At 32.7% G+C, this 24,000-nt stretch overlaps 5 protein-coding genes across 7 annotated transcripts; 4 read left to right on the top strand and 1 right to left on the bottom strand.

Annotated features, from left to right (window-relative positions):
- The first annotated feature begins 1,707 nt into the window (after nucleotides 1-1,707).
- LOC113871992 (cysteine-rich receptor-like protein kinase 25) lies at nucleotides 1,708-4,780 on the top strand. The gene is made up of 7 exons (XM_027509123.1): nucleotides 1,708-2,568; nucleotides 2,850-2,987; nucleotides 3,098-3,219; nucleotides 3,292-3,502; nucleotides 3,631-3,865; nucleotides 3,952-4,105; nucleotides 4,439-4,780. The coding sequence occupies exons 1-7, from the start codon at nucleotides 1,749-1,751 to the stop codon at nucleotides 4,772-4,774; spliced, it is 2,016 nt and encodes a 671-aa protein (XP_027364924.1). The 5' UTR covers nucleotides 1,708-1,748; the 3' UTR covers nucleotides 4,775-4,780.
- A 1,924-nt stretch (nucleotides 4,781-6,704) lies between these two features.
- On the top strand, nucleotides 6,705-8,331 carry LOC113871849 (cysteine-rich receptor-like protein kinase 25). Its single transcript, XM_027508944.1, has 2 exons — nucleotides 6,705-6,839; nucleotides 7,735-8,331. The coding sequence occupies exons 1-2, from the start codon at nucleotides 6,705-6,707 to the stop codon at nucleotides 8,329-8,331; spliced, it is 732 nt and encodes a 243-aa protein (XP_027364745.1).
- A 1,685-nt stretch (nucleotides 8,332-10,016) lies between these two features.
- On the top strand, nucleotides 10,017-14,097 carry LOC113871995 (putative receptor-like protein kinase At4g00960). Its single transcript, XM_027509133.1, has 7 exons — nucleotides 10,017-10,902; nucleotides 11,443-11,580; nucleotides 11,999-12,120; nucleotides 12,196-12,406; nucleotides 12,668-12,899; nucleotides 13,401-13,551; nucleotides 13,691-14,097. Exons 1-7 carry the CDS (start codon nucleotides 10,080-10,082, stop codon nucleotides 14,021-14,023), a joined length of 2,010 nt encoding a protein of 669 aa, XP_027364934.1. The 5' UTR covers nucleotides 10,017-10,079; the 3' UTR covers nucleotides 14,024-14,097.
- A 3,375-nt stretch (nucleotides 14,098-17,472) lies between these two features.
- LOC113871988 (cysteine-rich receptor-like protein kinase 10) lies at nucleotides 17,473-20,395 on the top strand. Of its 3 annotated transcripts, none has more exons than XM_027509114.1 (7): nucleotides 17,473-18,338; nucleotides 18,429-18,569; nucleotides 18,648-18,769; nucleotides 18,857-19,067; nucleotides 19,343-19,580; nucleotides 19,756-19,906; nucleotides 20,009-20,395. In XM_027509114.1, the coding sequence occupies exons 1-7, from the start codon at nucleotides 17,510-17,512 to the stop codon at nucleotides 20,336-20,338; spliced, it is 2,022 nt and encodes a 673-aa protein (XP_027364915.1). In that variant the 5' UTR covers nucleotides 17,473-17,509; the 3' UTR covers nucleotides 20,339-20,395. The 3 variants fall into 3 exon arrangements, with proteins under 3 accessions (XP_027364915.1, XP_027364916.1, XP_027364917.1); XM_027509115.1 differs by having other exon boundaries at nucleotides 18,429-18,542; nucleotides 18,627-18,769; XM_027509116.1 differs by lacking the exon at nucleotides 18,429-18,569 and having other exon boundaries at nucleotides 17,473-18,351; nucleotides 18,664-18,769.
- Nucleotides 20,396-21,762: 1,367 nt separating this feature from the next.
- Nucleotides 21,763-23,837, bottom strand: LOC113871850. Its single transcript, XM_027508945.1, has 3 exons — nucleotides 23,467-23,837; nucleotides 22,305-23,366; nucleotides 21,763-22,231 (listed from the first exon to the last, which is right to left on the bottom strand). The coding sequence occupies exons 1-3, from the start codon at nucleotides 23,835-23,837 to the stop codon at nucleotides 21,763-21,765; spliced, it is 1,902 nt and encodes a 633-aa protein (XP_027364746.1).
- Between the last annotated feature and the right edge of the window lie 163 nt (nucleotides 23,838-24,000).

The raw sequence follows: 24,000 nt of genomic DNA on the forward strand, positions 1-24,000 counted from the left end.
ATAAACCACAACCCATCTATTCATATTCAATGCAAAGGTCATTTTTCCATTTTTGTCTTTTCTGGGTCTGTACCCATTATATACGCCTCATTCTCATGGGACTTTTGGTTCAGTCATCCTTTATTTCTTCTCCATCCCAATCTCTCGGTTTTCCATCTCTGAAGTTCACCTTTTCATATTATGTTTTTAAGACGCGTTATATATATATATATATATATATATATATATATATGATTCATTCAAGATTTTTCAAATGGAATTAACCTCCGTGACGAAGATGGAAAAGACCAGATAATAAGGTTGACTTCCCTGCTTCATGGGCTTGCTTGCATATGTCCTTTGTCCTCTGTGCCATGTCAACCTAAGTTTATCAACAAAATTCCAAGCATAAACTTCCAATTGTCAAATGCACAAATAATACACAATCTTAATTTTATATTGTTGAAATTTAAGAACGGGTCAATCTAATTAACTTAAAATACAAGGAGAGTGGTTAGTTTAAGCATGGTAATGGAGTGGGTTAGAGGCCAGTTTACCTCTCTTCATCCTTGTTTCCATTAAAGATGAAGTGAGTTTGGGTTGGATTTTGAAAAAATAGTGATAAAAAAAATTAAAGTTCAACTCCATTCCAATATATCGAAATTGGAGAATCAGTGAAAACTCACTTACTTTTTTTTAATTTAATTTATTTATATATTTTTAAATAAATCATATATTAAGTACATTTTAATTTAATAATATATAAAAATTAATTGAAAAACTTAAAAATAAAATATTTCAAGAACTAAATTATTTTTTTAGAAAAATATGTGATTTTAACTCTTTTTTTTAGTTATTATAGTTTAAATTATTTAACTACTAACAATTTATTTTTAATAATTACAAAAAATAAGAGTGTAAGTATAAAAAAAAATAACTCTAATATATGTGCGTAATTTTTATTACCGAATGAGTTCATATACCCCCGTTTTTGCAAAAGTAAAATAAAAAATCCTACCAGCAGGTTACACGTCTCTTATATTTTGTTTTTCTTTATTCATGTTTAACCAATACGAGACTTTCCTGTTTTTCTAGCACTCTTGCCTCAAGATCAATTGGTCCAACTGTGACTTTGTCGCCTTCAATTTTCAGCTTGAGCTTACGCTCCTCCTTCTTTAGCTTCAAAAGTCTACAAATCTGCAACATTTTTTTATGCTCAAGACCCTAAGTCAACTAACTTCTTTTTATTAAATTCTTGTTTCTTTCTCTTTAAGTTTTTTCGTTTTTTTTTTTTTCACTCAAGTCTCGGCCACTATATTTTCTTAAGATTGAAAGTGGGATCTTGATAATATCATGTTGAATTTACGAATGGGTCCGATTCAAGATCATAGTACAGGGAGAATAGTTGATCCTGTTGAAGGATTTTAGCTTGAAATTATAATTAAATGCCTTTAGGCAATTGGACTTGTGCACTTCTTTGCCTGTGTTTCTTTTACTTCACTCATGTTTAACCAATGTAAGACTTTTCTATTTTTCCAAAAATATATATATTTATATCCACTTTATTTATTTTTAATTTTTTTTATCACATCTTTTACTTTCTTTGATTTTCTTTAACTCTCTTTTTACACTCATTTAAAACTTATAATGAAGCGTAAGAGAATAATTTTCCCTACATAATAGACAAATTTAATTTCACCAAACACAAATTGCAACTGTGCATCCACCTACACAGTGGGCTCAGAGAATCACAAACCCACCAACTATCCATGGCATCCTACCTCAAGCTCCAACACATCTTCCTCTTTTTCCTTCTTATCTTTCTCAATTTTGCAAAAACTAAAGCACAAGACCCAAATTTTCTCTACCAGGTTTGCTCAAAAAACAGATTCACGCCCAACAACACCTACCAAGTAGACCTGAGAACACTCCTCTCTTCCTTACCCTCCAAAGCCACCAACACCACCCAATTCTTCAACAACACCGTGACAGGAACAAACCCCTCAGACACAGTGTATGGACTATTCATGTGCAGGGGTGACATCCCCTCCGACCTATGTCATCAATGTGTCGGAAACGCAACACAACGACTAACCACAAACGCGGAGTGCTCTTTATCAGTAGAAGCTGTGATGTGGTACGACGAGTGTATGGTTCGGTATTCTAACCGTTCTTTCTTCTCCACCGTGGCCACACGGCCTGGGTATGTGCTGGCGAGCCCCACGAACATGACCAACCAAGACAGTTTCAACCGTTTATTGTATGACACCATGAACATAACTGCAGATGATGCAGCAAATTCACCAACTGGTGCCAAAAAATTTGCCACGAGGGAAGCAAACATATCTATATTTCAGAACCTTTATTGTCTGGCTCAGTGCACACAAGATCTGTCACATCAGCAGTGCAGAGGCTGTCTGAATAGTTTGATAAATTCGGACCTTCCACGGTGCTGTGCTGGTACGCAGGGAGGAAGAGTTCTATATCCTAACTGCATCATCAGGTTTGAAATTTACCCTTTCTATCGATCTCTTGCTTTTGCACCATCGCCAACACCAGCAGGATTCGTTCCTCAAGCAAATTCAGGAGGTAAGTATTTGTTTCACACTTTTAGTGGATGATAAGTATTAAGTAGTAACTTCAGAAAAGATCAAAATTTTATTTACAACATCTAGAACAAAAACTTCATATTGTGGTTTTATAGGGAGGCCATGGTAAAAAAATTAAATACTATTGACTCTATAAAATTGATTTTTCACGTAAAATGATTAACCAACGAATCATGATTATTTGCCTCCTGTGTTCTTTTATAGAAGAAATTTCTACTGTGATTTTGGTATCGGAATGATATACGTTGATTTCTCATGTAGAAAATAAAGGTAAATCCCGGACAATTATCTTAATTGTTGTACCCATTGTTGTCTTGGCGACGGCCCTTTCTTTTTGCGGCTATATGCTAAAGAGGAGAGCAAGAAAAAGCAAATACAAGACTCTTCTAAGAGAAAACTGTATGTATTGTGATTGTGATTGAATTAAGCTTTAATTCACAATTCTTGATTTATAAGATTCACGTAGAAGTTTCTGAACTTAGTCTGACAATTTAGACATAATGGTCTAGTTGGTCGTGAAAGTACTACTTTAGAGGGATTGCAATTCAATTTGGCTACAATTGAAGCGGCAACAAATAACTTTTCACATGAGAACAAAATTGGTAAAGGTGGATTCGGAGAAGTTTATAAGGTGAACAAATGTCTCAAATTTTGTTTCTTTTATGATCATGCTTACTACAAAAATAATGGTTTATGTTCTCAGGGCACTCTTCCTGATGGACGACTTGTAGCTGTTAAGAGGCTTTCGACAAGTTCTATGCAAGGTTCAGCTGAATTCAAGAATGAGATTTTATTGATTGCCAAGTTACAACATAGAAACCTTGTGGCATTTATAGGTTTCTGTTTAGAAGAACAAGAGAAGATTCTCATTTACGAATACGTGCCGAATCGAAGCCTTGATTATTTTTTATTTGGCTCGAGTATTTCATCTTAAACTTTTTAATTGGTTAAAGTGATTTGAAATGTTTTAGATTATATTATATCTAAAGTTAATTTTACTAAAGTATATTTTGCTTTTTTTATTCATTTAAAATATTTACAGATGCTCTGCAACAAAAGTTAAGTTGGCCTGAGCGTTACAAAATTGTTGGAGGAACTGCTCTAGGAATTCTTTATCTACATGAATATTCTCGACTTAAAATTATTCACCGTGATCTCAAACCTAGTAATATTTTATTAGATGAAAATATGAACCCTAAAATATCAGACTTTGGCATGGCTAGAATTGTTGAAATTGACCAAGATCGTGGAACAACTAATAGAATTGTTGGAACATTGTAAGTTTTGAATTCTTATCTATATACATTTTTTTCTCACTTTTGCATGGTTATGTTTAAGCTAATTTATAATTTTTTTTTTACAGTGGTTACATGTCTCCGGAATATGCAATGTTTGGACAATTTTCTGAAAAATCAGATGTTTTTAGTTATGGAGTCGTGATTTTAGAGATTATCACGGGAAAAAGAAATGCAAATTCTTACGAATCAAACCATATTTCTAAAGGGCTCATGAGCTATGTGAGTGTGTTAATTTAGCAATTTTTTTAATTAATGTTCACATATTCATATATATATATATATATATATATATATATATATATATATGGAACAATATCTTGTTACACTCAAATAACTCTTACACCTAATTTGAGTCTTTCATTTAATTTAAATCTAACAGTGAGTAAATTAATAAATTATAACTCATTAAATTTAAATTAAATGAAAAGTTCAGATTGAGTGTAAGAGTTTTTAGACTTATACTGGTGTAAAAATATTCATCTCTATATATATATATATATATATATATATATATTATAATTTAGATGTGTCTATTATGATAACTATTTATAGGTTTGGAGAAACTGGAAGGAGCAAACTCCATTGAGCATAGTGGATGCAAATATGAAAGAAAATTATTCTCAAGTTGAAGTTACTAAATGCATTCAAATTGGTTTACTATGTGTCCAAGAAAATCTAAATGCTAGACCTACAATGACAACAGTTGTTTCATATCTTAATAATCTCTCGCTTGACCTACCATCTCCCCAAGAACCGGCATTTTCCTTGCATGGTAGAACACACCAAAAAATTTCTGCACAACAAGAATCAAGTTCTGGTCAATCTGCCAATAGTTCTACACCTTTCTCTGTTAATGAGATGTCTGTGAGTAAATTTTATCCTCGATGAAGTTTATCCTCCTTTTGCACAGTATTATTTACTTGTATTTTTAACGTGTAATACTTTTATTTATCATTTATTTGTGTAAGCATAATCTACTGATTGATATAAGTCACTCTCAATCAACGGATAGACGAGTCAATATACTAGCATCGTTATGGTAACCATCACTTCATTAAAAATCTTCAATGTCGCTGTTCAAGTGTTTTACAAATGTTGTCTTGTAGTTTTGGTACCCCCATCATACGTCTAAATACATATATAGGCCATTTTGTATCGGGTAATCTCAAATTTATTTTAGTGTTACTGACTTCGGGTGAAGAATTTTGACGTTGTATATGAGAAGTATGTATTTTTCCTTCGACACTCCTTGTACTCAAGTTTTAAATGATTTTTTACTTTTAAAAAATATCCATATAAAAAATTAGATGATTTTAGTTCTCACCACTAAGTGTTTACTGAAGTATTTATAGATAGTCTATCAACAAAGTCCTGATGCCAGCATTGAATTCAAACTTGTGTCCTTATAGTATATAGTAATTTTATTAACTAGACCAACTTTTATTAACCTTTTATTTATCATGTATATTAGGATAGATCCAATATTAATTATGAGTTTTTTTTTTGTTATTATTCATCCTTTGCTCGTTAATATTTGAAAAAAAAAAAAACACTATGAAGCTTGGGTTGGGTGTATGAAATAATGTGCTATCAATTTTAAAAAAAATAGCACTCTAACGTTTAAATCATGTTATTTTGTCTATCCCTTAAAAAAAACCACATGATTCAATGAACTAAATTACAGATAATTCCAAATGTCTCTAAGAATAATTTTAAAATAAATCAATGGAGGGAATATTTTGTATATATTAAAAACTTTGAGTTGAAGAACATTTTAAAAAAAAATAAAATTAAAGACTAAGTTACACATCACCCAAAATTTAAGGGGCTAATTTACGATTTTCCTTTAAATTCTTTGAACGATCATTAAATCATCCATCATGCAAAGAAATTTAGGCAGCAAAAAACAAGTAAAAAAAAATATGATTACACTATTTGACTGGACTACATTCACTTTTGGTGAACATTACTTTATAGACAATTTTCGATTGAGTTGAGATCTTTGAGGCTTTCGAATTTAACAAAATGTGACTGGCAACCTTATTGGAAAAAAAAAAAAAGAGTTTGGTAAAATTAACAGCACGCGGGGTAAGAGTAACAGAAATTCTTTTAAAAATATTATAAGGATCAAAACTAAATATAATAAATAAAAACGAATATCAACATTTATCTAATTTTAATATTAAATAAAAAATATTTATAGTTACATTTTAAAATTTTAAAACAGTTTTAATTTTTATATAATTTTATTACAAATATAATAATTTTGAATGATAATTTCTTTAGTAGTGATTAAGTAAGAATGAGCCGCTTGCCAATCTAATCAATCTCCGTTAAAAATGCAATATTTTTTTTTTTAATTTTATCATTTTCCCAGGCGATATTTTTAAAACTCCGTTCTCATGCCCTAAAACAAACAGCCACACTCTATCAAGTATCCATGGCAACCAAGGAAATAAAAGAATCACCTAAAACAATGCAATAATAGTTGTTCCCATCATTTATTGTCCACTATTCCCTTTGGATCGTCATGCCTTTCATTAAGTGTAGGATCATTGCTTATAAAATTCTTTGTTTTTTCAAACCCTACACCGTGGTTAATGCTACTGCAACTACGCCAGAGATGTAACTCTTAGATACGTTTCTATCTTAAATCTTAATCCATAATATTAATAATTGACATAAAACATTTTGATTTCTCTCTTAAAATTTTAAGGACCACTTAATTCACTCGCATGAATTGAACTCCTTGCCTGAAGATTAAAAAACGGCTCCTCGCCAGCCGACCCGACACCGGCACAACCACCTTTGTTATAGGATGGCGAAGTACTTTGAACTCAAAAAATCATTTGCCATGATTGCCGCCAGGGAACTCTCCTCCAGAGAGAAGCCCTCACCCAAACCTTCCACGAGGCCATTGACTTTCACATCAAGAAAGAAACAAAGGTTAAATGTAAGTACATATGTAGTATGCTAATTATTGGTCTTTTGACACTGCCCCCCTTAAATTCCTGGCACCTTGGAAGTCAACATTCTTGAATATTGTAAAACTTAACTTTCAGCAAATAAATAATGAAAGTAATTCAATGAAATTTTTCATTAATAAAATATTTATTAATTTCTTTATTTTTTATAAAAAATTGAACATCGGTCAATTGGAAACGGTCAAAGACATAAATAACTGTAGACGATTTTCGATCAGTATCATTGGCCCGGATGAGCTGGGAGATGGTTGACTAGTTGACCATAAATTAATATCAGCATTTAATGTCCGCGTGGTAGTCACAATTAACTGATAGCAACTAATCCAATCCAAGTCCATAATTAAGCACAAATATATCTTCTGCAGTCTCTCCACATTCGTAGGCGAATCTATACTCTCTAATGTCACCGACAACGTGAGAAACTACTCAGTCACCAAATATCATGTGTTCCTTTATCTCTGTCTTCTGTTTCATCTTCCCCTTCTCACATCTTCCACACTCGAATTTGCTTACCATTGCTCAACCAACAAAACCTTCGATGGCAGAGCTTATTAGAAATTGATATAAATTTTTAGAATAATCTAAAAAAATACTAAAAATAATTTTTAAAAAATTATTTGAATCTTTTAATTTAAAAATACTTTTAGAAATAGTTCTAGAATGTAAATCTTTAAGTTTCATAGTTTTAGTATATAGAACCATCCAAACTTAATAATAGAAGATACTTATAAATAAAAAAGAAATAATAAAGATATTAATTCTCTATCTCTTAAATTTTTTACTAAATTTTCTTCAATTATTTCTGCTAGTATTTCAATTATCTTACTCATTTCACCTGTTCTAAAAACGATCGGCGCTTAACAGTTCAACTTAGACAAACTTTTAGCTACCCTCTCCTCCGTCGCCGCCACTGGCACTACGTTGTTCTACAACACCACAGCCGGTGGCAGCAACACCCCCGACACCGTCTACGGCCTCTTCAATTGCCGTGGCGTCGTGCCACGTCAGGTGTGCCAAGATTGCGTTGCGAGGGGAACCAAAGAGTTATCCTCAAAGTGTGAGTTTGAGAAAGAGGGTATGCTATGGCGAGATCAGTGTTTCGTTCGCTACTCCAACCGCTATTTCTTCTCAGTAGTGGAGAAAGAACCGATACTTGGGTTTTTCAACACGATTAATGTCACCACCAATAACAACACGGACTTCATTACGACACTAGCCAAAACGTTGACCCAAGTGGTAGCAGAGGCAGCCAATTCTGGAGTCCCTGGTAACAAAAACTTTGCAACCAAAAAGGCAAGTCTTTCCCTTGTTGAGTCTCGGTCGCTGTACACTTGTGCTGATTGCACAAGCGATCTGTCCAGCAAAGATTGCTACGCGTGCCTGCATGAAGCAATTAATTCTATACCGGGTGTTGTTTGGGAAAGGCTGGGGGAAGAGTTGGGTATCCTAGCTGCGGATTAAGGTATGAGTTGTGAATGCACTTTCTGTTAATAACTATATATTGACTTTCGACGAGCATTATTACCTTGTTGATAAATTTTGTTCAGCTTAAGGTCTTTGTTGCTTCGAATTAATCCGACAAGCTGACTTTTTCAAACAAAAAGAATCAATTTTAAAATATTCAATTATCGATCATGAATATTTAAAGTATCTCATAATTATCAAATTTTGAGATATATTATTTAGCGAATAATGCTTTAAAATTTTATGTCAAAATTTCTTTCTCTTCCACTTTTTTATGTCTTAACTCCAATTTTAATAGTGAGAACAAGCTTTTCACATTTGGAAATTTAGGGGGGGAAATAGGCTTAACTTTTTATGGAAGTGATGAAGAAACTGTGGAATTACTAAAGAATCAGTTTTAAAATCTGAATATCGATCATGGGTATCAAAGTGTCTCATAATTATCAATTTTTGAGATATATTTTTTAGAAAATAATGCTTTAAATCTCAACCAAAATCTCTCTCGCTTGTTTTTTTTTCTTCTATTTTTTCCTTAATATTTCTTAACTCATAAATTTTAAAATCTTACCCTCCCTTTTTTTTTTTTATCTCACCAAGACATACCCAAAACTTATTGTAAGTTCATTGGCTGGGGTTCACGATCCGTACAACACTCTTTTTGCAAACACGTGGGCAATAAGTATTATTCTTTGTACTATGTTGATCCTTTGTATTTATGGTCAACAATTTTTTATTTTGGTCTTGATCAACAAGTACTATGTTGATACAAACCACCAAACCTAGTCCTTGCCCTGCAATCCTGCATGCCTGTTCAGTTCGTGTTTTTGTTAGCATTGCCATGTTGGCCTGTTTGTTCTTTTGGGCCTTCAGGGCCTGTGTTACTTTCACGTTCGACCAAAAACATATATTGATCACGATCAATTTTTGCATTGACAAGGGATAAAAATTTAGTTTTCTTATATGTTCCGATGTCATATAGTAGTATTTAAAATTTTTAAATAATAAAAATTATTCAACACTTAACTATTAATAACATGATAATATTTTATCGTAATATGATTTGTATCAAAAAATATATAAAAAAAACCAAATATACAATAAATTATTCAGTTGGATAATAATTAACGTACACTCTAAAATAGGGAGTAAAGATGGAAGAAAAGAATAAGTACCGTAATAAAATAAAAAATAAAATTATTATATAAATAATTAAACATAAGATTATTATTATAAATCATTTTATTTCTATAAACATTTGTAGTTAAAATGTAAATTTTTTTTATAATTTTAGGATAATAAATGGATAAATAATTTAGTTGACTAACCTGCAGTTTTAGAACGTGAAATTGATAGAATGAAATTTGCAATAGTTTACCGATTATTGACATGGCCCCATGGTTAAATGATTTGAATCAAATGACAAAAGAGAACAACGCTTTGGGTCCATTCCCATATCAACGAGCAGAGGCAAATAGCCAAGTTGGTTTCGATCACATGCCAGTGCTGACTCCACCAACAACATGATTTGACAATGCGATTGGACCCGCACCCTCTAAAACACCAAACTGCATAAATAATCCATAGAATAGAAAGGAAGAAAATGCATCCCCTTACGTTTCTAATTTAGCAATTAGATTTTTCTCTCTCTTTTTTAATTAGTCAAAGTTTTGCTTTGTTGACTCATACTCGCAAACCTTAATCATTTTCATACATTGTGCCGTCTCTGATTACTCCCCTTTGCGCTTATGTGCATACTAGCAGCCTACCAATTATTTCTTTCTCGCAGTGTAGAAAATTTGCTGCATAACAGAATCATGATTGCTATAATTATCACGCTTGTTCTCGCCGTAACAGAAACCTCTGCATCTGTTTTCAACAACGTTAGCTGCACGAGCAACCAAACTTTCACTCCAAACACCACCTTTAACACCAACCTCAACATCCTTCTCTCTTCCCTTTCCTCCAACGTCACCAACAATGTTAGATTCTTCAACGCTACAACAGGGACAGAAGATTCGGACGCCGTCTACGGTCTCTACATGTGCCGTGGAGACGTGCCATTTGCTTTGTGCAGAGAGTGTGTGGGTTTCGCAACGCGAACAATAGCCGCATCGTGTCCCACATCAAAAGAAGCTGTGATTTGGTACAACGAGTGCTTGTTGCGTTACTCCTATAGATTGTTCTTCTCTAAAATGGAAGAGTGGCCAAGGTACCAGATCAATATCCCCTTGGGGGACCCTGTGCTCTTGCACAGTCGTGGCTTCTACACCGCATTAGGATCCATTTTCAGTGAACTACCTAACCAAGCAGCACTGGCTCTCGGTGGGTTTAATGGATTTGCTGTTAAGCAAGAAAACGCTTCCTCCAGCGTGACACTGTACGCCCTCGCTCAGTGCACGCCGGACTTGTCCTCCCGCGACTGTGAACGGTGTGTCTCCGATGCGGCGGCGGAACTCCCCAAGTTCTGTTGCGGAGGTAGCATAGGGGCAAGTGTTCTGTTTCCTAGTTGTATTGTTCGGTATGAAACATATCCCTTTTATCAGCATTCGGAACAGGCAATGATCAAGGGTCAGTTCAAAAAATTTTCCTTTTCTTTATTCGGGGGTGAAAATTGTTTTATTCACTTCACTTTTCTTGACACTTCTTTATAAAAAAAAATCACTTTTTTTTTTCATTTCCAAACATACACTGAATCATTTAATACAAAGAGAGAGGAGCCATCTTGTTACTATACTACACCGGAGGGAGATTAGCCTCGGACTTGCGAGATGGAGAAAAGAAAGAGGGCGAAAGAAAATGAGTCTAAAAAACTTATTTTTCATGAAGTGTAAAGATACCTTTTGTTTTTTCATTTTTTTAAAAATTTGTGTCTTTACTTACAGAATAAAAATTTATTGAAAATTATATCGTATTATATAATATAATACATTAATAATATTAAATTATATAATTTTTAATAAAAATTTGTTATTTATTAAGTTTTTATTCGTATGCTAACACGTTCAAAATCGTTTTTTTTTTTAAGTAACATGTTAATTTACCGCTTAAGAAAACATTAAAATGCCTTGATGGGGTGTGGTGTGTCAATCTATGACCTCATTTTGACAGGTGGAAGAAATATTCGAACTGAAGTGATTGCGGTCGCTGTTGTCTTGGTTGTCGCTTTGGCGATGCTATTTTGCTTTGGCTACTGCTTCTTCCAAATGAAAGCGAGAAAGAAACGCAAGGCCAGTGTCAGAGAACACTGTAATGTCAATGATCCCGTTATTATCTTTAGAGAAAAACTATTCGAGTAACCTATTCATTCAACATTTTATAATACTATTTTTTTTATTCCTTCTTACTAAATCCCCGATTTTATTTTATACTTCTCCCCATTCTTTCTATTTCTCTCGTGATTGTAACTTAAATTATAAAAAAGTTATCATGCAAAAATAATTTCTCATATCAGTCTTATGATTTTGATTTTATATCACTTATATTTCATCACACTACTTATCTTATTTCATACATTTTCTTCCTAGTTGTAAAGAAAAGTTATTGAAAATATATGTAGAAGTAAAATTTTTCTTTTTTGAAGCTTATCCAGAGGCCTTTTTTTTTTCTTCTAGTATTTGCTACGTGTTTTTTCTTTTAAATAACTGTTTTCTGAATTGTCATGTAGTTGGGCCTGAAATCATCACCCTGGAGTCCTTGCAATTTGATTTGGCTACAATTGAAGGAGCCACAAATAATTTTACTGAAGGCCGCAGGATTGGCAAAGGAGGTTATGGAGAAGTCTACAAGGTGACATACAAATATGATGAGTGGCGTACATCAATTATTGTTTTATTGCAGTTCTCTGATTGAATGTAATTTTAGGGAATCCTTCCTGACGGAGAAGAAATAGCTGTAAAGAGACTGTCAACAAATTCTAAGCAAGGAGAGGAGGAATTCAAAAACGAAGTGTTGTTAATAGCTAAACTTCAACATAAAAATTTGGTGAGATTAATAGGATTCTGCCAAGAAGACCAAGAAAAAATACTGATTTATGAATACGTGCCTAACAAGAGCCTTGATCACTTCTTATTCAGTAAGACACTTAAATACTTATTTCTACTTTTTATTTAAGTTTTACACTGCTATGTTATTTTTATCATGATCAAACTCGAAATAAAATTTGGTTTGCATGTATTTATTTGAATGCCAGATTTTCATAGTATATATCATATAATGATATGTTATTTATTGGATTTAATAACATTTGGAAATCTCTTTGAATTGTGTAGCTGATAATAGAAAATAGTTGTCCACTTATACTTTTCTCATTTGGTTGGTTGATGGCATTTTATAGATCCCCAAAGACGTTTAACTTGGTCCGAACGGTATAAAATCATCAAAGGAATTGCACGAGGAATTCTTTATCTTCATGAAGATTCTCGTCTCAAGATAATACACCGTGATATCAAACCAAGCAATGTTCTGTTAGATAACAGCATGAATCCAAAAATCTCTGATTTTGGCATGGCAAGGATGGTATCTACAGATCAAATTCAAGGATGTACGAATAGAGTTGTGGGCACATAGTGAGTTGCAAACCCTTATTTGTACCACCTTCTCAAAAGCAAATTCTTATATATTTTATCTTCTTCATTTATTTATTATCATAAGAAAAAAAAAATGTGACACGTTCTGAATACTATCTCCTGCCATCACTTTGGTTTAGGTTAAATTAATACTGAAAAATATATATGTTACTCTGTCGCATGTTCTCAAGTCCATTACTTCGACTTTGGAATGGCAAGCATGCTGTCCTCATCAGTTCCAAAGATGATTGATTAAAATTGTCGGGAACTACTGAGTTTCAAATATTGTTCCTTTTTTCTTTTTCTTGGCCATTTCAACATTAGTGATGAGATTGAAAAAAAAAAGTGCAATGTGATGCAATACTACCCGCGAACACTGCTTCTATGTCCCTACTACTTTTATTTGGGTTAAACTGTCAACTCGATATCCCCTGCATGGCTATTTTTGTAGTGTTACATATGGTCTTGATACTGATCTTTTATTTTATTCTCCTTTTTCAGTGGTTATATGTCTCCTGAATATGCAATGCATGGAAAATTTTCAGAGAAGTCTGATGTATTCAGTTTTGGAGTTATGGTTCTTGAAATTATTAGCGGGAAGAAGAATTCTTGTTCTTTTGAATCTTGTCGTGTTGATGACCTCTTGAGTTATGTGAGTATCAAATTCCTGCTTGTTCTCTTATTCTTTATATTTTCATGTCACGGGATCTCTACATAGTTCAAAAGAGAGAGAAATACAAATCAAGAGGGGCAATAACCGGGATATCTATTCGATTTATGTATGGTTTCAGGCATGGAATGAATGGAGGAATGAATCACCATTTCAATTGGTGGACCCAATTCTGCAAGAATCTTATTATCCAAACGAGGTTGAAAAGTGTATGCAGATTGGTTTATTGTGTGTGCAAGAAAATCCAGATGACAGGCCTACAATGGGAACCATTGTTTCATATCTTAACAACCCTTCAGTTGAAATGCCATTCCCGCTTGAACCAGCATTTTTCATGCATGGCAGAAAGAGAAGACAGTCAGCTGATCATGCATCAGTTTCAGGTCACTCCACTAATCATTCTTTCTCGTCCTCTGTAAATAAGATGTCTACGACTAATTTCTTCCCTCGATAGTGTTGTTATATGGTATCTCAAGAAAAGTGATTATATGTATATATTTCAACTGATATCTTTACGTAAGTTTCTCTCCATTGAAATTTGAAGAAAATATAGAACATTTTACTTTTTTATTTAATATTTTCTTTCTAATATTAAAAGATTATTAAGATGATATTGTAAAATAATAAGGTGATAAAAGTAAGCTTTGTCCTTCAGCAAAAAAAAAGAGAGTAAGCTTTGTCACTTTATAGAAGGAATCAATCACAATAATCTGAGACGAGGCTGTTTATTTTAAAACGGAAATTAATGATTAATTATTTACTCTAATTACAGAATTTACCCTAAAAAAATATTGGAAAGAAATGGTGGGCTGGAGACAAACGGTCAAATGTGGCTTGCCGCACGGCAGGCTCAACTAACATGAAGAAATTCCAAAAGATTTAAAGCCCACAGTTTTAGAGAAACCACTTATATTTTACAATTCCTTGGTGATGGATGCATCTTGAGTTCTTCACCCATGCCAGGGAGGGAGGTTAGAAGTACATTCTTTGACATTTTTTTAACATTGGTTTTAGTGATATTTGGTAATTTAATAGATGTTATATAATTTTTATGCAGTACTTAATGGTATGTATATAGATATATGATATTTAAAAATTACTTTCGATTTCGAGTAACTCGAGTTCAGTCAATCACCTCAATTACCAAAATATATAAATTTTATTACGTGTGTGTTCTCAATTTCTAATATTTAGTGCGTATTTGTTTATATTTTTTTTAAAAAATCACTTATTTGTCAGTTCTATAATAATTTTTTATAAAAATAAAACGATCGTTTAAAAAGCAGTTTTAAATGTGTTATTAAACTCAAATTTTTTTATTAAGGAGAATCACTCTTTATCGGTCACATTTTAATTTTAATTTTAATCTGTATATGCTAATTCAAAATGATTTTTTTATACTTGTACATAGTAATATTTGTAGAATTAAAGTGTGAGGGGGAATAAAGTACACCGATAATTGTTTCAGTAGTATCATTCAATATAACGTTAAAGAAGGTAGTGATCGGTGGCATGAATGAACAGTTCTTGAAGAGGCAAAGTGAACGCATCAAAGCACTATAGCGTGTTTAAATATCTAGCTGAGAATCTAATAATTATGATTTGAAACTTTTTCAGCGAAATTGAAACAGATTTAGTTACTAATTAGGCTCTTATTAATATAAGAACTGGAAAGGTATTTAGGGATGTACGTGATCTTTATTTTATAATATATTTTATAGTTAGAGTTTTTATTTTTCGGTGGTAACTTTTATGAATAATTAAGAATAACAAAATATTTTAAACAGACAAAGAAGGAAATGTGCATATATATATATATATATATATATATATATATATATATATATATATATATATATATGGATTAATTAATTAGAAAAAATTTAAGTGTAGATAAAAAAATGTACTTTTATAATATATTTATCTAAATATATGTCTTACGTCTGAGAAATTAGAATGATAAACTGTTTTTTTGACATCCTGAAAAATAATTAAAAATTAGATAAATACATGAATTATAAATAAATATAAGAATCCAAAAATTTTAATTAGAAATAGTAGTTTTGACGGCATAAAAATAAATTTATAAATAAACACTTACCGTGAAGATTTATTATTCAATAACATAATTGAAACTTACTTTTAAGTTTTAACTCATAATAAGCAATTACTTTTAAAAACTCCGAAGTTGATACATCATTATACTAATAATATAATTAAAATAGCACCTTCATATTTAAAAATAAATAAATTTAATATAAATTTTATTTATTTATTGAGTTTTAAATATAACATTTAAATATTAACCTTTTGATTGGCAATATATCTTACACCATTAATAATTTAATATAATTTTTTATTAATTCAATGATTGAATTATAATTATTTATTATTTAATTTATTTACATCAAATTTTGTCAAAATTGAACATTTATAAATTTTAAGTCCACATGATTAATAACTATTACTTAGCAACACAATTAAAACTTTAATTTTAAAAATTAACTTATAATTTGAAAGTCTTGAATTAGTAATTATTTTAAAAAAAAAATCTGGAGTATGTACGTAGTCATTCTACTAACATAATAAACAATATTTTCGTATTTATAAAAAATAAACTTAAATTTAATTAATTTATCAAGTTTTAAATATAACATTAAAAAGAATAACATTGAAATATATGCAGCAAAAAGACAATATTCAAATATGTCGTGCAGAAACAAATTGAAATATAACACGCAAGGGTCTTTTGGTCTTTCTGTTATTAGAAGATTAATTTGGAAACCTCGGTGACTTGAAAATATTATGTTTCTGTTTCTGTTGTCCTTTTTAAATTTTTAGTCAGCGGATGGTGTCTTGTCCTTTTCCCGGCTTCACATGGCGCTCTCAACCTATTTTCAGGTCAGTTTTCGATAGCAATGCTTTTTATATTCCACATTATCACTTCCTCAGTTCCTCACCGTTTACCATCTTTATTTGACGTATAAAAATATTCATTAGACAATATAAGTTTTTTTTTTTTTAAATTGCAGGGCTAGGCCTCAAAGTCAAAGCAACTCTAAAATAAAAAGGAGGTTCCAGTATAATCTTTAACATTTTTTTTTATCAGAAATCACAATCCTAAAAATAATTCATTAACTTTCTAATCTGTCATCAATTCATAATTTTTTTCATGTTGGAAAAAATGGAAAATCTAAATGTGTTTAAGCGAATGTTTATAAAATTTAAGTTTGGATAAACTTGCCTTTACTTAAAAATAAATCTAAATTTAATTTATATTAATTTTTTTAAAAATAATTCATAATAAAATTTAATATAAAATTTTTAATTCAACTTAAAAATACAATTTATTACACCTATATAAAAAGAGTTCAAATAAATTTTAAGTTATGTAATCTAATATAAATTCATAATTTATTACCTTTATTTAATATGAGTCTAAAAATATAAACATATTATTAAACAAACATAATGTAGTCGAAGCTGTATTTAATTATAACTAAAAACAGATATTAAATTATTTCAGAAAAAATCACAATAATTACTTTATTTAATAATTTTTTAAATATTAATTTTTAATTTAACCGTTAAATAAAATTATATGTTTATATTGATCATGCATATTAAAATTTAGATAAATTAAAAATATAATTTTATAATTAATATTTATTTATATTTAAATAATATTAAGCGTTAAAATATTTTAAAAAAATATTTTTAGAGTAACTTGCTTTGTATATCCGATAATCACTGCAAGTCCAGAATGACTAGATTTGCGTTCATCCATGGATGGATATAAAGTATGAGCAAAAATTTGCTAGTTCCATTTACACGCACTTATCATCGTTACAATACACAATAGCAATGTTGACAAACAACAACATGCGACACTCCATCCATCCATCCACGGTGAAGTAGTAAAGGACCCATTCACTCGACCATGGCGTGGAATGCCTTCAAGCTTCTCTTTCCATTTTTCCTAGTTAGCTTCTTCCTCAGTTTTGCTACCACAGAAGCACAGACCCCAACCCTTCTAGATAAGAGTTGTTCGAGCAACAAAACCACAGCTAACAGCGCCTTTCAATTGAACCTCAGGACCCTCTTCTCTTCACTATCTTCCAAAGCCACAGCCAACAATGAATTCGACAACACCACAGTCGCAGGAACCAACCCCTCAGACACAGTCTACGGACTATTCATGTGCAGGGGTGATGTCTCTTCTCAACAGTGTGGACAGTGCGTGGTCTACGCAACACAACAACTATCATCGCTCCCAGATTGTTCCTTGTCCATACAGGCTGTGATCTGGTACGACGAGTGCATGGTTCGCTATTCCAACCGCTCTTTCTTCTCCACCGTCGTCCAAGCACCTGAAATTGCCCTCTTTAATTCCAACAACATCTCTAATCCGGAAAGCTTCATGAGTTTGTTGTTCAACACCATGAACAAAACAGCAGATAAAGCCGCTAATTCTCCTGTTGGTTTTAAGAAATACGCCACAAACCAAGCAAACATATCTCAGTTTCAATCGCTTTATTGTTTGAGTCAGTGCACAGACGACTTGTCAACCCAAGATTGCAGAAGGTGTCTTGGTACTTGCATAAGGGGCCTTTCACGGTGCTGTGAAGGGAAGCAAGGAGCGAGGATTCTAGCTCCAAGTTGTAACATTAGGTATGAATTGTATCCTTTTTATCTCTCCAACACCACTGCTCCACCATCAGCCCCACCTTCAGCCCCTGTTCCTCCAACCAATCCTCCTAATTCTGGAGGTAATGTAATTTAGTTCCAAATTTCATGCTTTCTAGAATAACATATGCTTGGACAGAAATAAATTTAATTAATTCATTTTGGAAATGCAGGAAGTAGTGGAGTCTCATCTGGAAAAATTGTTGCAATTGTGGTTCCAATTACGGTGGCTGTGCTGCTATTTATCGTGGCCATTTGTTTCTTAAGTAAGAGAGCAGCAAAGAAGCGTGGCTCTGCTGTAAAAGACCCAAAAAGTAAATTGAAAAGTTGTTGACTTTGTTTGTATTTGCTGTTGCAATTTTATCTGATAGACACGCCTTTTTGCTTCTCAGCTGGAACTGAGATCAGCGCTGTGGAATCATTGAGGTTTGGTTTTAGTACAATTGAGGCAGCCACTAACAAATTCTCTGATGCTAACAAGCTGGGTGAAGGTGGATTTGGTGAGGTTTACAAGGTATGGCAGTGGCACTCTTTGTTTCTTTATAACGGGAAAATTAGACCAATTTGTGCACGTGCCATTTAATTTTTGTGAAAAATTCAGGGCTTGCTTCGAAATGGACAAGAAATAGCTGTCAAGAGACTCTCTAAAAGCTCTGGACAAGGTGGGGAAGAATTTAAGAATGAAGTAGAGGTGGTTGCAAAGCTTCAACATAGAAATTTAGTGAGGCTTCTGGGATTTTGCTTGGAAGGAGAAGAGAAGATACTTGTTTATGAATTTGTACCCAACAAAAGCCTTGACTATATTATTTTTGGTAGGCTCATCTTAACCATATTCTTTGTAGTGTACTACTTACATGCCTGCTTTAATTCCAGGAATTTATCTAATTTATTCATGTGTAGGACCAAACTTAAGGAAGTCATGCATAACTAACATTGATACAATTTAGTATTTCATTAACTGAACATTAACCCCGAGAAAATCATAAAATTGTATGGAAGTTTTTTCTTTCATTTGTTTCTGTATTTCACTAAACCGATTCACCTTTATTTGAGATTTTTCTTATAGTTTTTGTTTTTCAATGGGCAGATCCTGAAAAGCGAAGGGCATTGGATTGGTCAAGGAGTTACAAAGTTATTGAAGGAATTGCCCGAGGCATTCAATATCTTCACGAAGATTCAAGGCTTAAAATTATACATCGTGATCTTAAAGCTAGCAACATATTATTGGATGAAGATATGAATCCAAAAATTTCAGATTTTGGCATGGCAAGAATATTTGGAGTGGACCAAACTCAAGGAAATACCAATAGGATCGTAGGGACATAGTAAGTACAAGTTTTCATGTATTTCTTTCAGCATATATTTGTGAAAGCACTGGTTTCCAATTCAAACAATCTAAATGTCAGAATTAGCTCAAACATCTTAGCATTTTCAAACAAATAAAATCATTTGGTCATTCTTTAGACTCCAATGCTGTATTGATGGTTGAATGTGTTTTAGTGGTTATATGTCTCCGGAGTATGCAATGCATGGAGAGTACTCTGCGAAGTCTGATGTATACAGTTTCGGAGTCCTTATATTGGAGATTATAAGCGGCAAGAAGAACAGCTCCTTCTATGAATCAGATGTTGCTGAGGATCTATTGAGCTATGTGAGTAGAGGGAACATTATAATGTGTTGCTTCTTGAGTTAATTCATTCGTACTTGTATAGTGATCATGTTATAACAAATGCTTGATGAAAATTTGATACAGGCCTGGAAACTTTGGAAGGATGGAGTACCCTTGGAGTTAATGGAATACTCGTTAAGAGAATCATACACTCAAAATGAAGTTATCAGATGCATTCATATTGGTTTACTGTGTGTCCAAGAAGATCCAGCAGATAGACCTACGATGGCATCAGTAATTCTTATGCTTGATAGTTTTTCTGTTACTCTACCGGTACCTAACGAGCCTGCATTTTTTCTACACACTGGAACTGGTCCAAACATGCCAAACGGGATGCAAATTGGTCAGTCTCCTAACAATTCAACAAGAAAGTCCATCAATGAGATGTCAGTGAGTGAAATAGATCCTCGATAGGCACGAAAATGCGAGGTTTTAAAGATAAATGTATCCGTTCTACTTGATTGTGAGTCCTGCCTTCTGATGATCCAAGCACAAAATCTGGCAATTGTTTATTTTCCAATGGTGAAATAATATTTTCGGGTTCGTTGAAGCCATGTTGTATGTGTTGCGTGTCGAAAAAACAACCTTATTTTCCGATTGTTTATTTGCTTTGAAAAAACCTTCAATTCTTACCCGTAAAACAAAAAATGCAAAGGAGTTTGTCTATTGTGGGTACTATTTATACTTCCAAGAAAAGATGACAAGAACTTCTCACCCTAGGAAGGGTATCCACTATTCACACATTAGCTGTGTCAATTCACTGTTAAGCCTCCAAATTTGAATCTAAATATTAACCAATCTCTAGCGAATCAATATGTTTCTTCACCTTGACTGGACTTGAGAACGCACAACCGGTGTCTTCTTTGGGTAAAAAATAAGGGGGTCATCCGCATTTAAACACAAAATTGCAAACTCTGCTTGACACCCGATTGTTCAAATCCCTAGTACATGCTAAACACAAAATAAAGACTTGAATGAATAAGTAAATTGCAGAAATGAACAGTCCCCTGCAAATCTTTCCCCAAACAAAGATCACCAAGTTCAAGATGCCTTCTTCCAAGTACTTTGAAACAATTCCCATGGATTTCCCATCCCTCTTTATGTCCCTACTCTTCACACCCAAAGAAGCTCCAATTTACAGTTCCCATTACTGCACATAATCTCTCAAATACAAACCAAATAGCACATTCCAAACCAACCTCAACCTCCTCCTCTCTAAGTGCAGCGCACGCCAGAGTTGTTCTTGTTTGATGGCACCATGTGTTTCGGAAGCGCCATTGCGTCCGTTCCAAATTGATGTGATGGGAAACAAGGAGCAAAGGGTGTTGCTTCCTGGGTGCAATATTATTAGATATGAGCTGTGAAGCCGGATCCTTGATACGACACCGATATGGGAATAGAGAAAAAATTTAAATTTCAAGATACGATACGACTTAGATACTTTAACATGAATTTAATAAAATAATATTTATAAAGAAATATTAATAATTAATTTATATTAATGTGTTACATTTACATATCAATGATCACATTTTACAAAAAAATACATGCGATCATATCTTTCCTTGTCTACGAACACATCAAAAAATTACATACTTTACCCCTATTCAAGTTAAAATTTCACAAAAGAAATGGTAGTTCTATCCAAAAGAAATATAGAACTATCACAAAAAAAAATATCCTGCCTTTATATTATTTAATTCTAACATCGTCACACTCATTTTCTCCATCTCCATCATCTACAAAAAAACATAACTTCTAAGTCTGGTTCATCAAGAGATAATTCAGCCAATTCAAGAAATTCAGCACCATTATCAAGTGGATCATGCACATCTCTACTAATATCCCACATCCTTGTCTCTCCTTTTAGTATACTTTTCTTCTTTCCTAGACAAAAGACGAAGGTTGGAATGCACATAAACCAAATCCTCAGCCCTTTTTGGATCCATTTTGTTTCTCTTCATAGAATGAATGAATGAGTACGTACTCCAATTCCTCTCACAGCAAGATGAGGAACAAGGTTGTACAAGAAGCTTTAAGGCAAGCTTTTGAAGTAAAGGGGTAGAAGATCCATGCATTACCCACCAAGATTTTGGGTCCAATGTCCACCTATCTTCAATCGAATCAAAAGAAGCAAAGTCAGCTGCACAAGATGAGAAATTCGAGAATTCAACAAAAACATTTTTTCTTTCTTCAGCATTAGGAAAATATCTCTTCAAACATTTGTTCTTTTCTCTCGAAACTTCATCATCTTGATGTGGAGGAACTCTATTAGGAGCTTCCCTAAGCCATTCTTCACTATAATACCTACATATGATTAAAAAATTTGTTATAGTATGATTTTTATTTTTCAAGAGACAGTAACTAAGTTGAAATTTACCTTGGGTTCAATGAATGGGCCAAACAATGAAGTGGAGTACAACTCTTACTCCACCTAAAATTCAGTATACTATGAATCACATCATAAAAATTGGAAACTTCATTTGTTTCCTTTTCCTCATGCCTATATATGACTGTCTTCACTTTTTCAATCATGGAATCCCACATTTCATAGACCGAATGAAGAGTAGAAGCATCTGTGTCACATTTTCTAAGCATGCTATATATAGGATCTGTGAAAGAAAGAATATAGTCTAATTTATCCCACCATATATCATTTAAAATAAGTTCTTTCACATGGGCAGCTTTACCAACATCATCTTCTCTATAACTATTCCATCGGTCACTAATGACCATATTTTGCAAAGCACGTTTCAACAACTTCAATCTTTTTAGCATTACAAGCATTGATACAAAACGAGTTTCAGCAACAGAAAGCAATTTAAGAGATGAAAACTCATTAAAAATAGTCAATCTCATAGAGTGAGTCATTATGAAAGTCTTGATAAAAGATGCATCATCAACTAGGAGAGTGATCCAATGACACTCATTGAAAACATTTTCATTTCCATCAATATTTCTAGCTGCACATATGTTTTTCAATGCTAAATTCAAAGTATGAACAACACAAGGAGTCCAAAATACATGATGAAACTCAGCTTCAATTAACATCCCGGCTGCCTTACAAACAGGAGCATTATCTGTTATGATTTGAACAACATTTTTTGGCCCTACTTCATTAATTACATCCTTTATTATGCTGGCCATATAGTGTTTGTCCTTGTACTCCTTAGAACTATCAACAGCCTTTAAAAATATTAGTCCTCCTTCACTTACAGCCATGAAATTTATCAATGGCCTTCTTTGAACATCTGTCCATCCATCATAAACCAATGTAACTCCTTTTATAAGCCATAAAGATTTTATAGGTTGGAGCAATCTTTCAATATGAGATCTCTCTTGTTGTAAAAGACTTGTTCTTAAAGCATTATAACTAGGAGGAAGGAGACCACTAAGGTTATGGTTTGCAGCAAATGAATAAGAGCTAACATAGTAAGGATTTCTAGCAAGATGAAATGATAAGCCAGCTAAATAAAACATTCTTGCTATCTCTGCTCTAAGTTGATTTCTTTCATCCACATTGAAAGCCCTTTCTAGTGTACCCACTTCCTATTTTTTTTCTTTTCTGGGATAAGGTTGCTGGAGCTGCTGAAGGTAGTGGGATAGTTTTGGGCTTAATTTTATTTTCAACTTCTTCACAAATTCTCTTCAAATCAGCCAAATACTCAGGAGTGACCTTAGGACAAAGAGCAACACCAGCACCCGATATTCTAAGTAAATGTGCTTTCACTCTTGAGTATGAACTTTTGACCACTTTAGCACAAAAATTACAACTCCATAACTTGTTGCCTCCTCCATCTCCTAGCTTATCTTTTATAGTGACAAATGTCCAAAGTGGAGCATGATCATCTTGAAATTCTAATGAACCAAAGTTACTTGGAATTCTAAAACTAGAGTCAGAACCAAAACTCATTTTTTGTCATCAAACAGCTGTGAAAAAATGCAAGAATAATATTTTTACTTTATTGAATATTGCTATAAAATGAATAGAAAATATAAAATTATGAAAGAGGAAGTTTGTGAGATTTTACCACCACAACAATGGAGAAAGAACGTTAAAATTGTTGCTGAAGTCC

This window comes from Abrus precatorius, unplaced genomic scaffold (assembly GCF_003935025.1).
Source record: "Abrus precatorius isolate BTA unplaced genomic scaffold, Abrus_2018 Scaffold7, whole genome shotgun sequence".
Lineage (NCBI taxonomy): Eukaryota > Viridiplantae > Streptophyta > Magnoliopsida > Fabales > Fabaceae > Abrus > Abrus precatorius.

What these genes read in the sequence shown, in the direction of transcription:
- LOC113871992 (XM_027509123.1), top strand. Translation starts at nt 1,749, where the DNA reads ATGGCATCCTACCTCAAGCTCCAACACATCTTCCTCTTTTTCCTTCTT. An exon ending in AATAGAATTGTTGGAACATT is followed by an intron (nt 3,866 to 3,951) that starts GTAAGTTTTGAA and finishes TTTTTTTTACAG; the next exon opens with TGGTTACATGTCTCCGGAAT. An exon ending in CTAAAGGGCTCATGAGCTAT is followed by an intron (nt 4,106 to 4,438) that starts GTGAGTGTGTTA and finishes AACTATTTATAG; the next exon opens with GTTTGGAGAAACTGGAAGGA.
- LOC113871849 (XM_027508944.1), top strand. Translation starts at nt 6,705, where the DNA reads ATGGCGAAGTACTTTGAACTCAAAAAATCATTTGCCATGATTGCCGCC. An exon ending in GAAAGAAACAAAGGTTAAAT is followed by an intron (nt 6,840 to 7,734) that starts GTAAGTACATAT and finishes GGCGCTTAACAG; the next exon opens with TTCAACTTAGACAAACTTTT.
- LOC113871995 (XM_027509133.1), top strand. Translation starts at nt 10,080, where the DNA reads ATGTGCATACTAGCAGCCTACCAATTATTTCTTTCTCGCAGTGTAGAA. An exon ending in GGAACAGGCAATGATCAAGG is followed by an intron (nt 10,903 to 11,442) that starts GTCAGTTCAAAA and finishes TCATTTTGACAG; the next exon opens with GTGGAAGAAATATTCGAACT. An exon ending in CCTTGATCACTTCTTATTCA is followed by an intron (nt 12,407 to 12,667) that starts GTAAGACACTTA and finishes GGCATTTTATAG; the next exon opens with ATCCCCAAAGACGTTTAACT.
- LOC113871988 (XM_027509114.1), top strand. Translation starts at nt 17,510, where the DNA reads ATGGCGTGGAATGCCTTCAAGCTTCTCTTTCCATTTTTCCTAGTTAGC. An exon ending in TGCTGTAAAAGACCCAAAAA is followed by an intron (nt 18,570 to 18,647) that starts GTAAATTGAAAA and finishes TTTGCTTCTCAG; the next exon opens with CTGGAACTGAGATCAGCGCT. An exon ending in GATTTGGTGAGGTTTACAAG is followed by an intron (nt 18,770 to 18,856) that starts GTATGGCAGTGG and finishes TGAAAAATTCAG; the next exon opens with GGCTTGCTTCGAAATGGACA.
- LOC113871850 (XM_027508945.1), bottom strand. Translation starts at nt 23,837, where the DNA reads ATGAGTTTTGGTTCTGACTCTAGTTTTAGAATTCCAAGTAACTTTGGT. An exon ending in AGAAAAAAAATAGGAAGTGG is followed by an intron (nt 23,367 to 23,466) that starts GTACACTAGAAA and finishes TCATCTTGCTAG; the next exon opens with AAATCCTTACTATGTTAGCT. An exon ending in GCCCATTCATTGAACCCAAG is followed by an intron (nt 22,232 to 22,304) that starts GTAAATTTCAAC and finishes AATCATATGTAG; the next exon opens with GTATTATAGTGAAGAATGGC.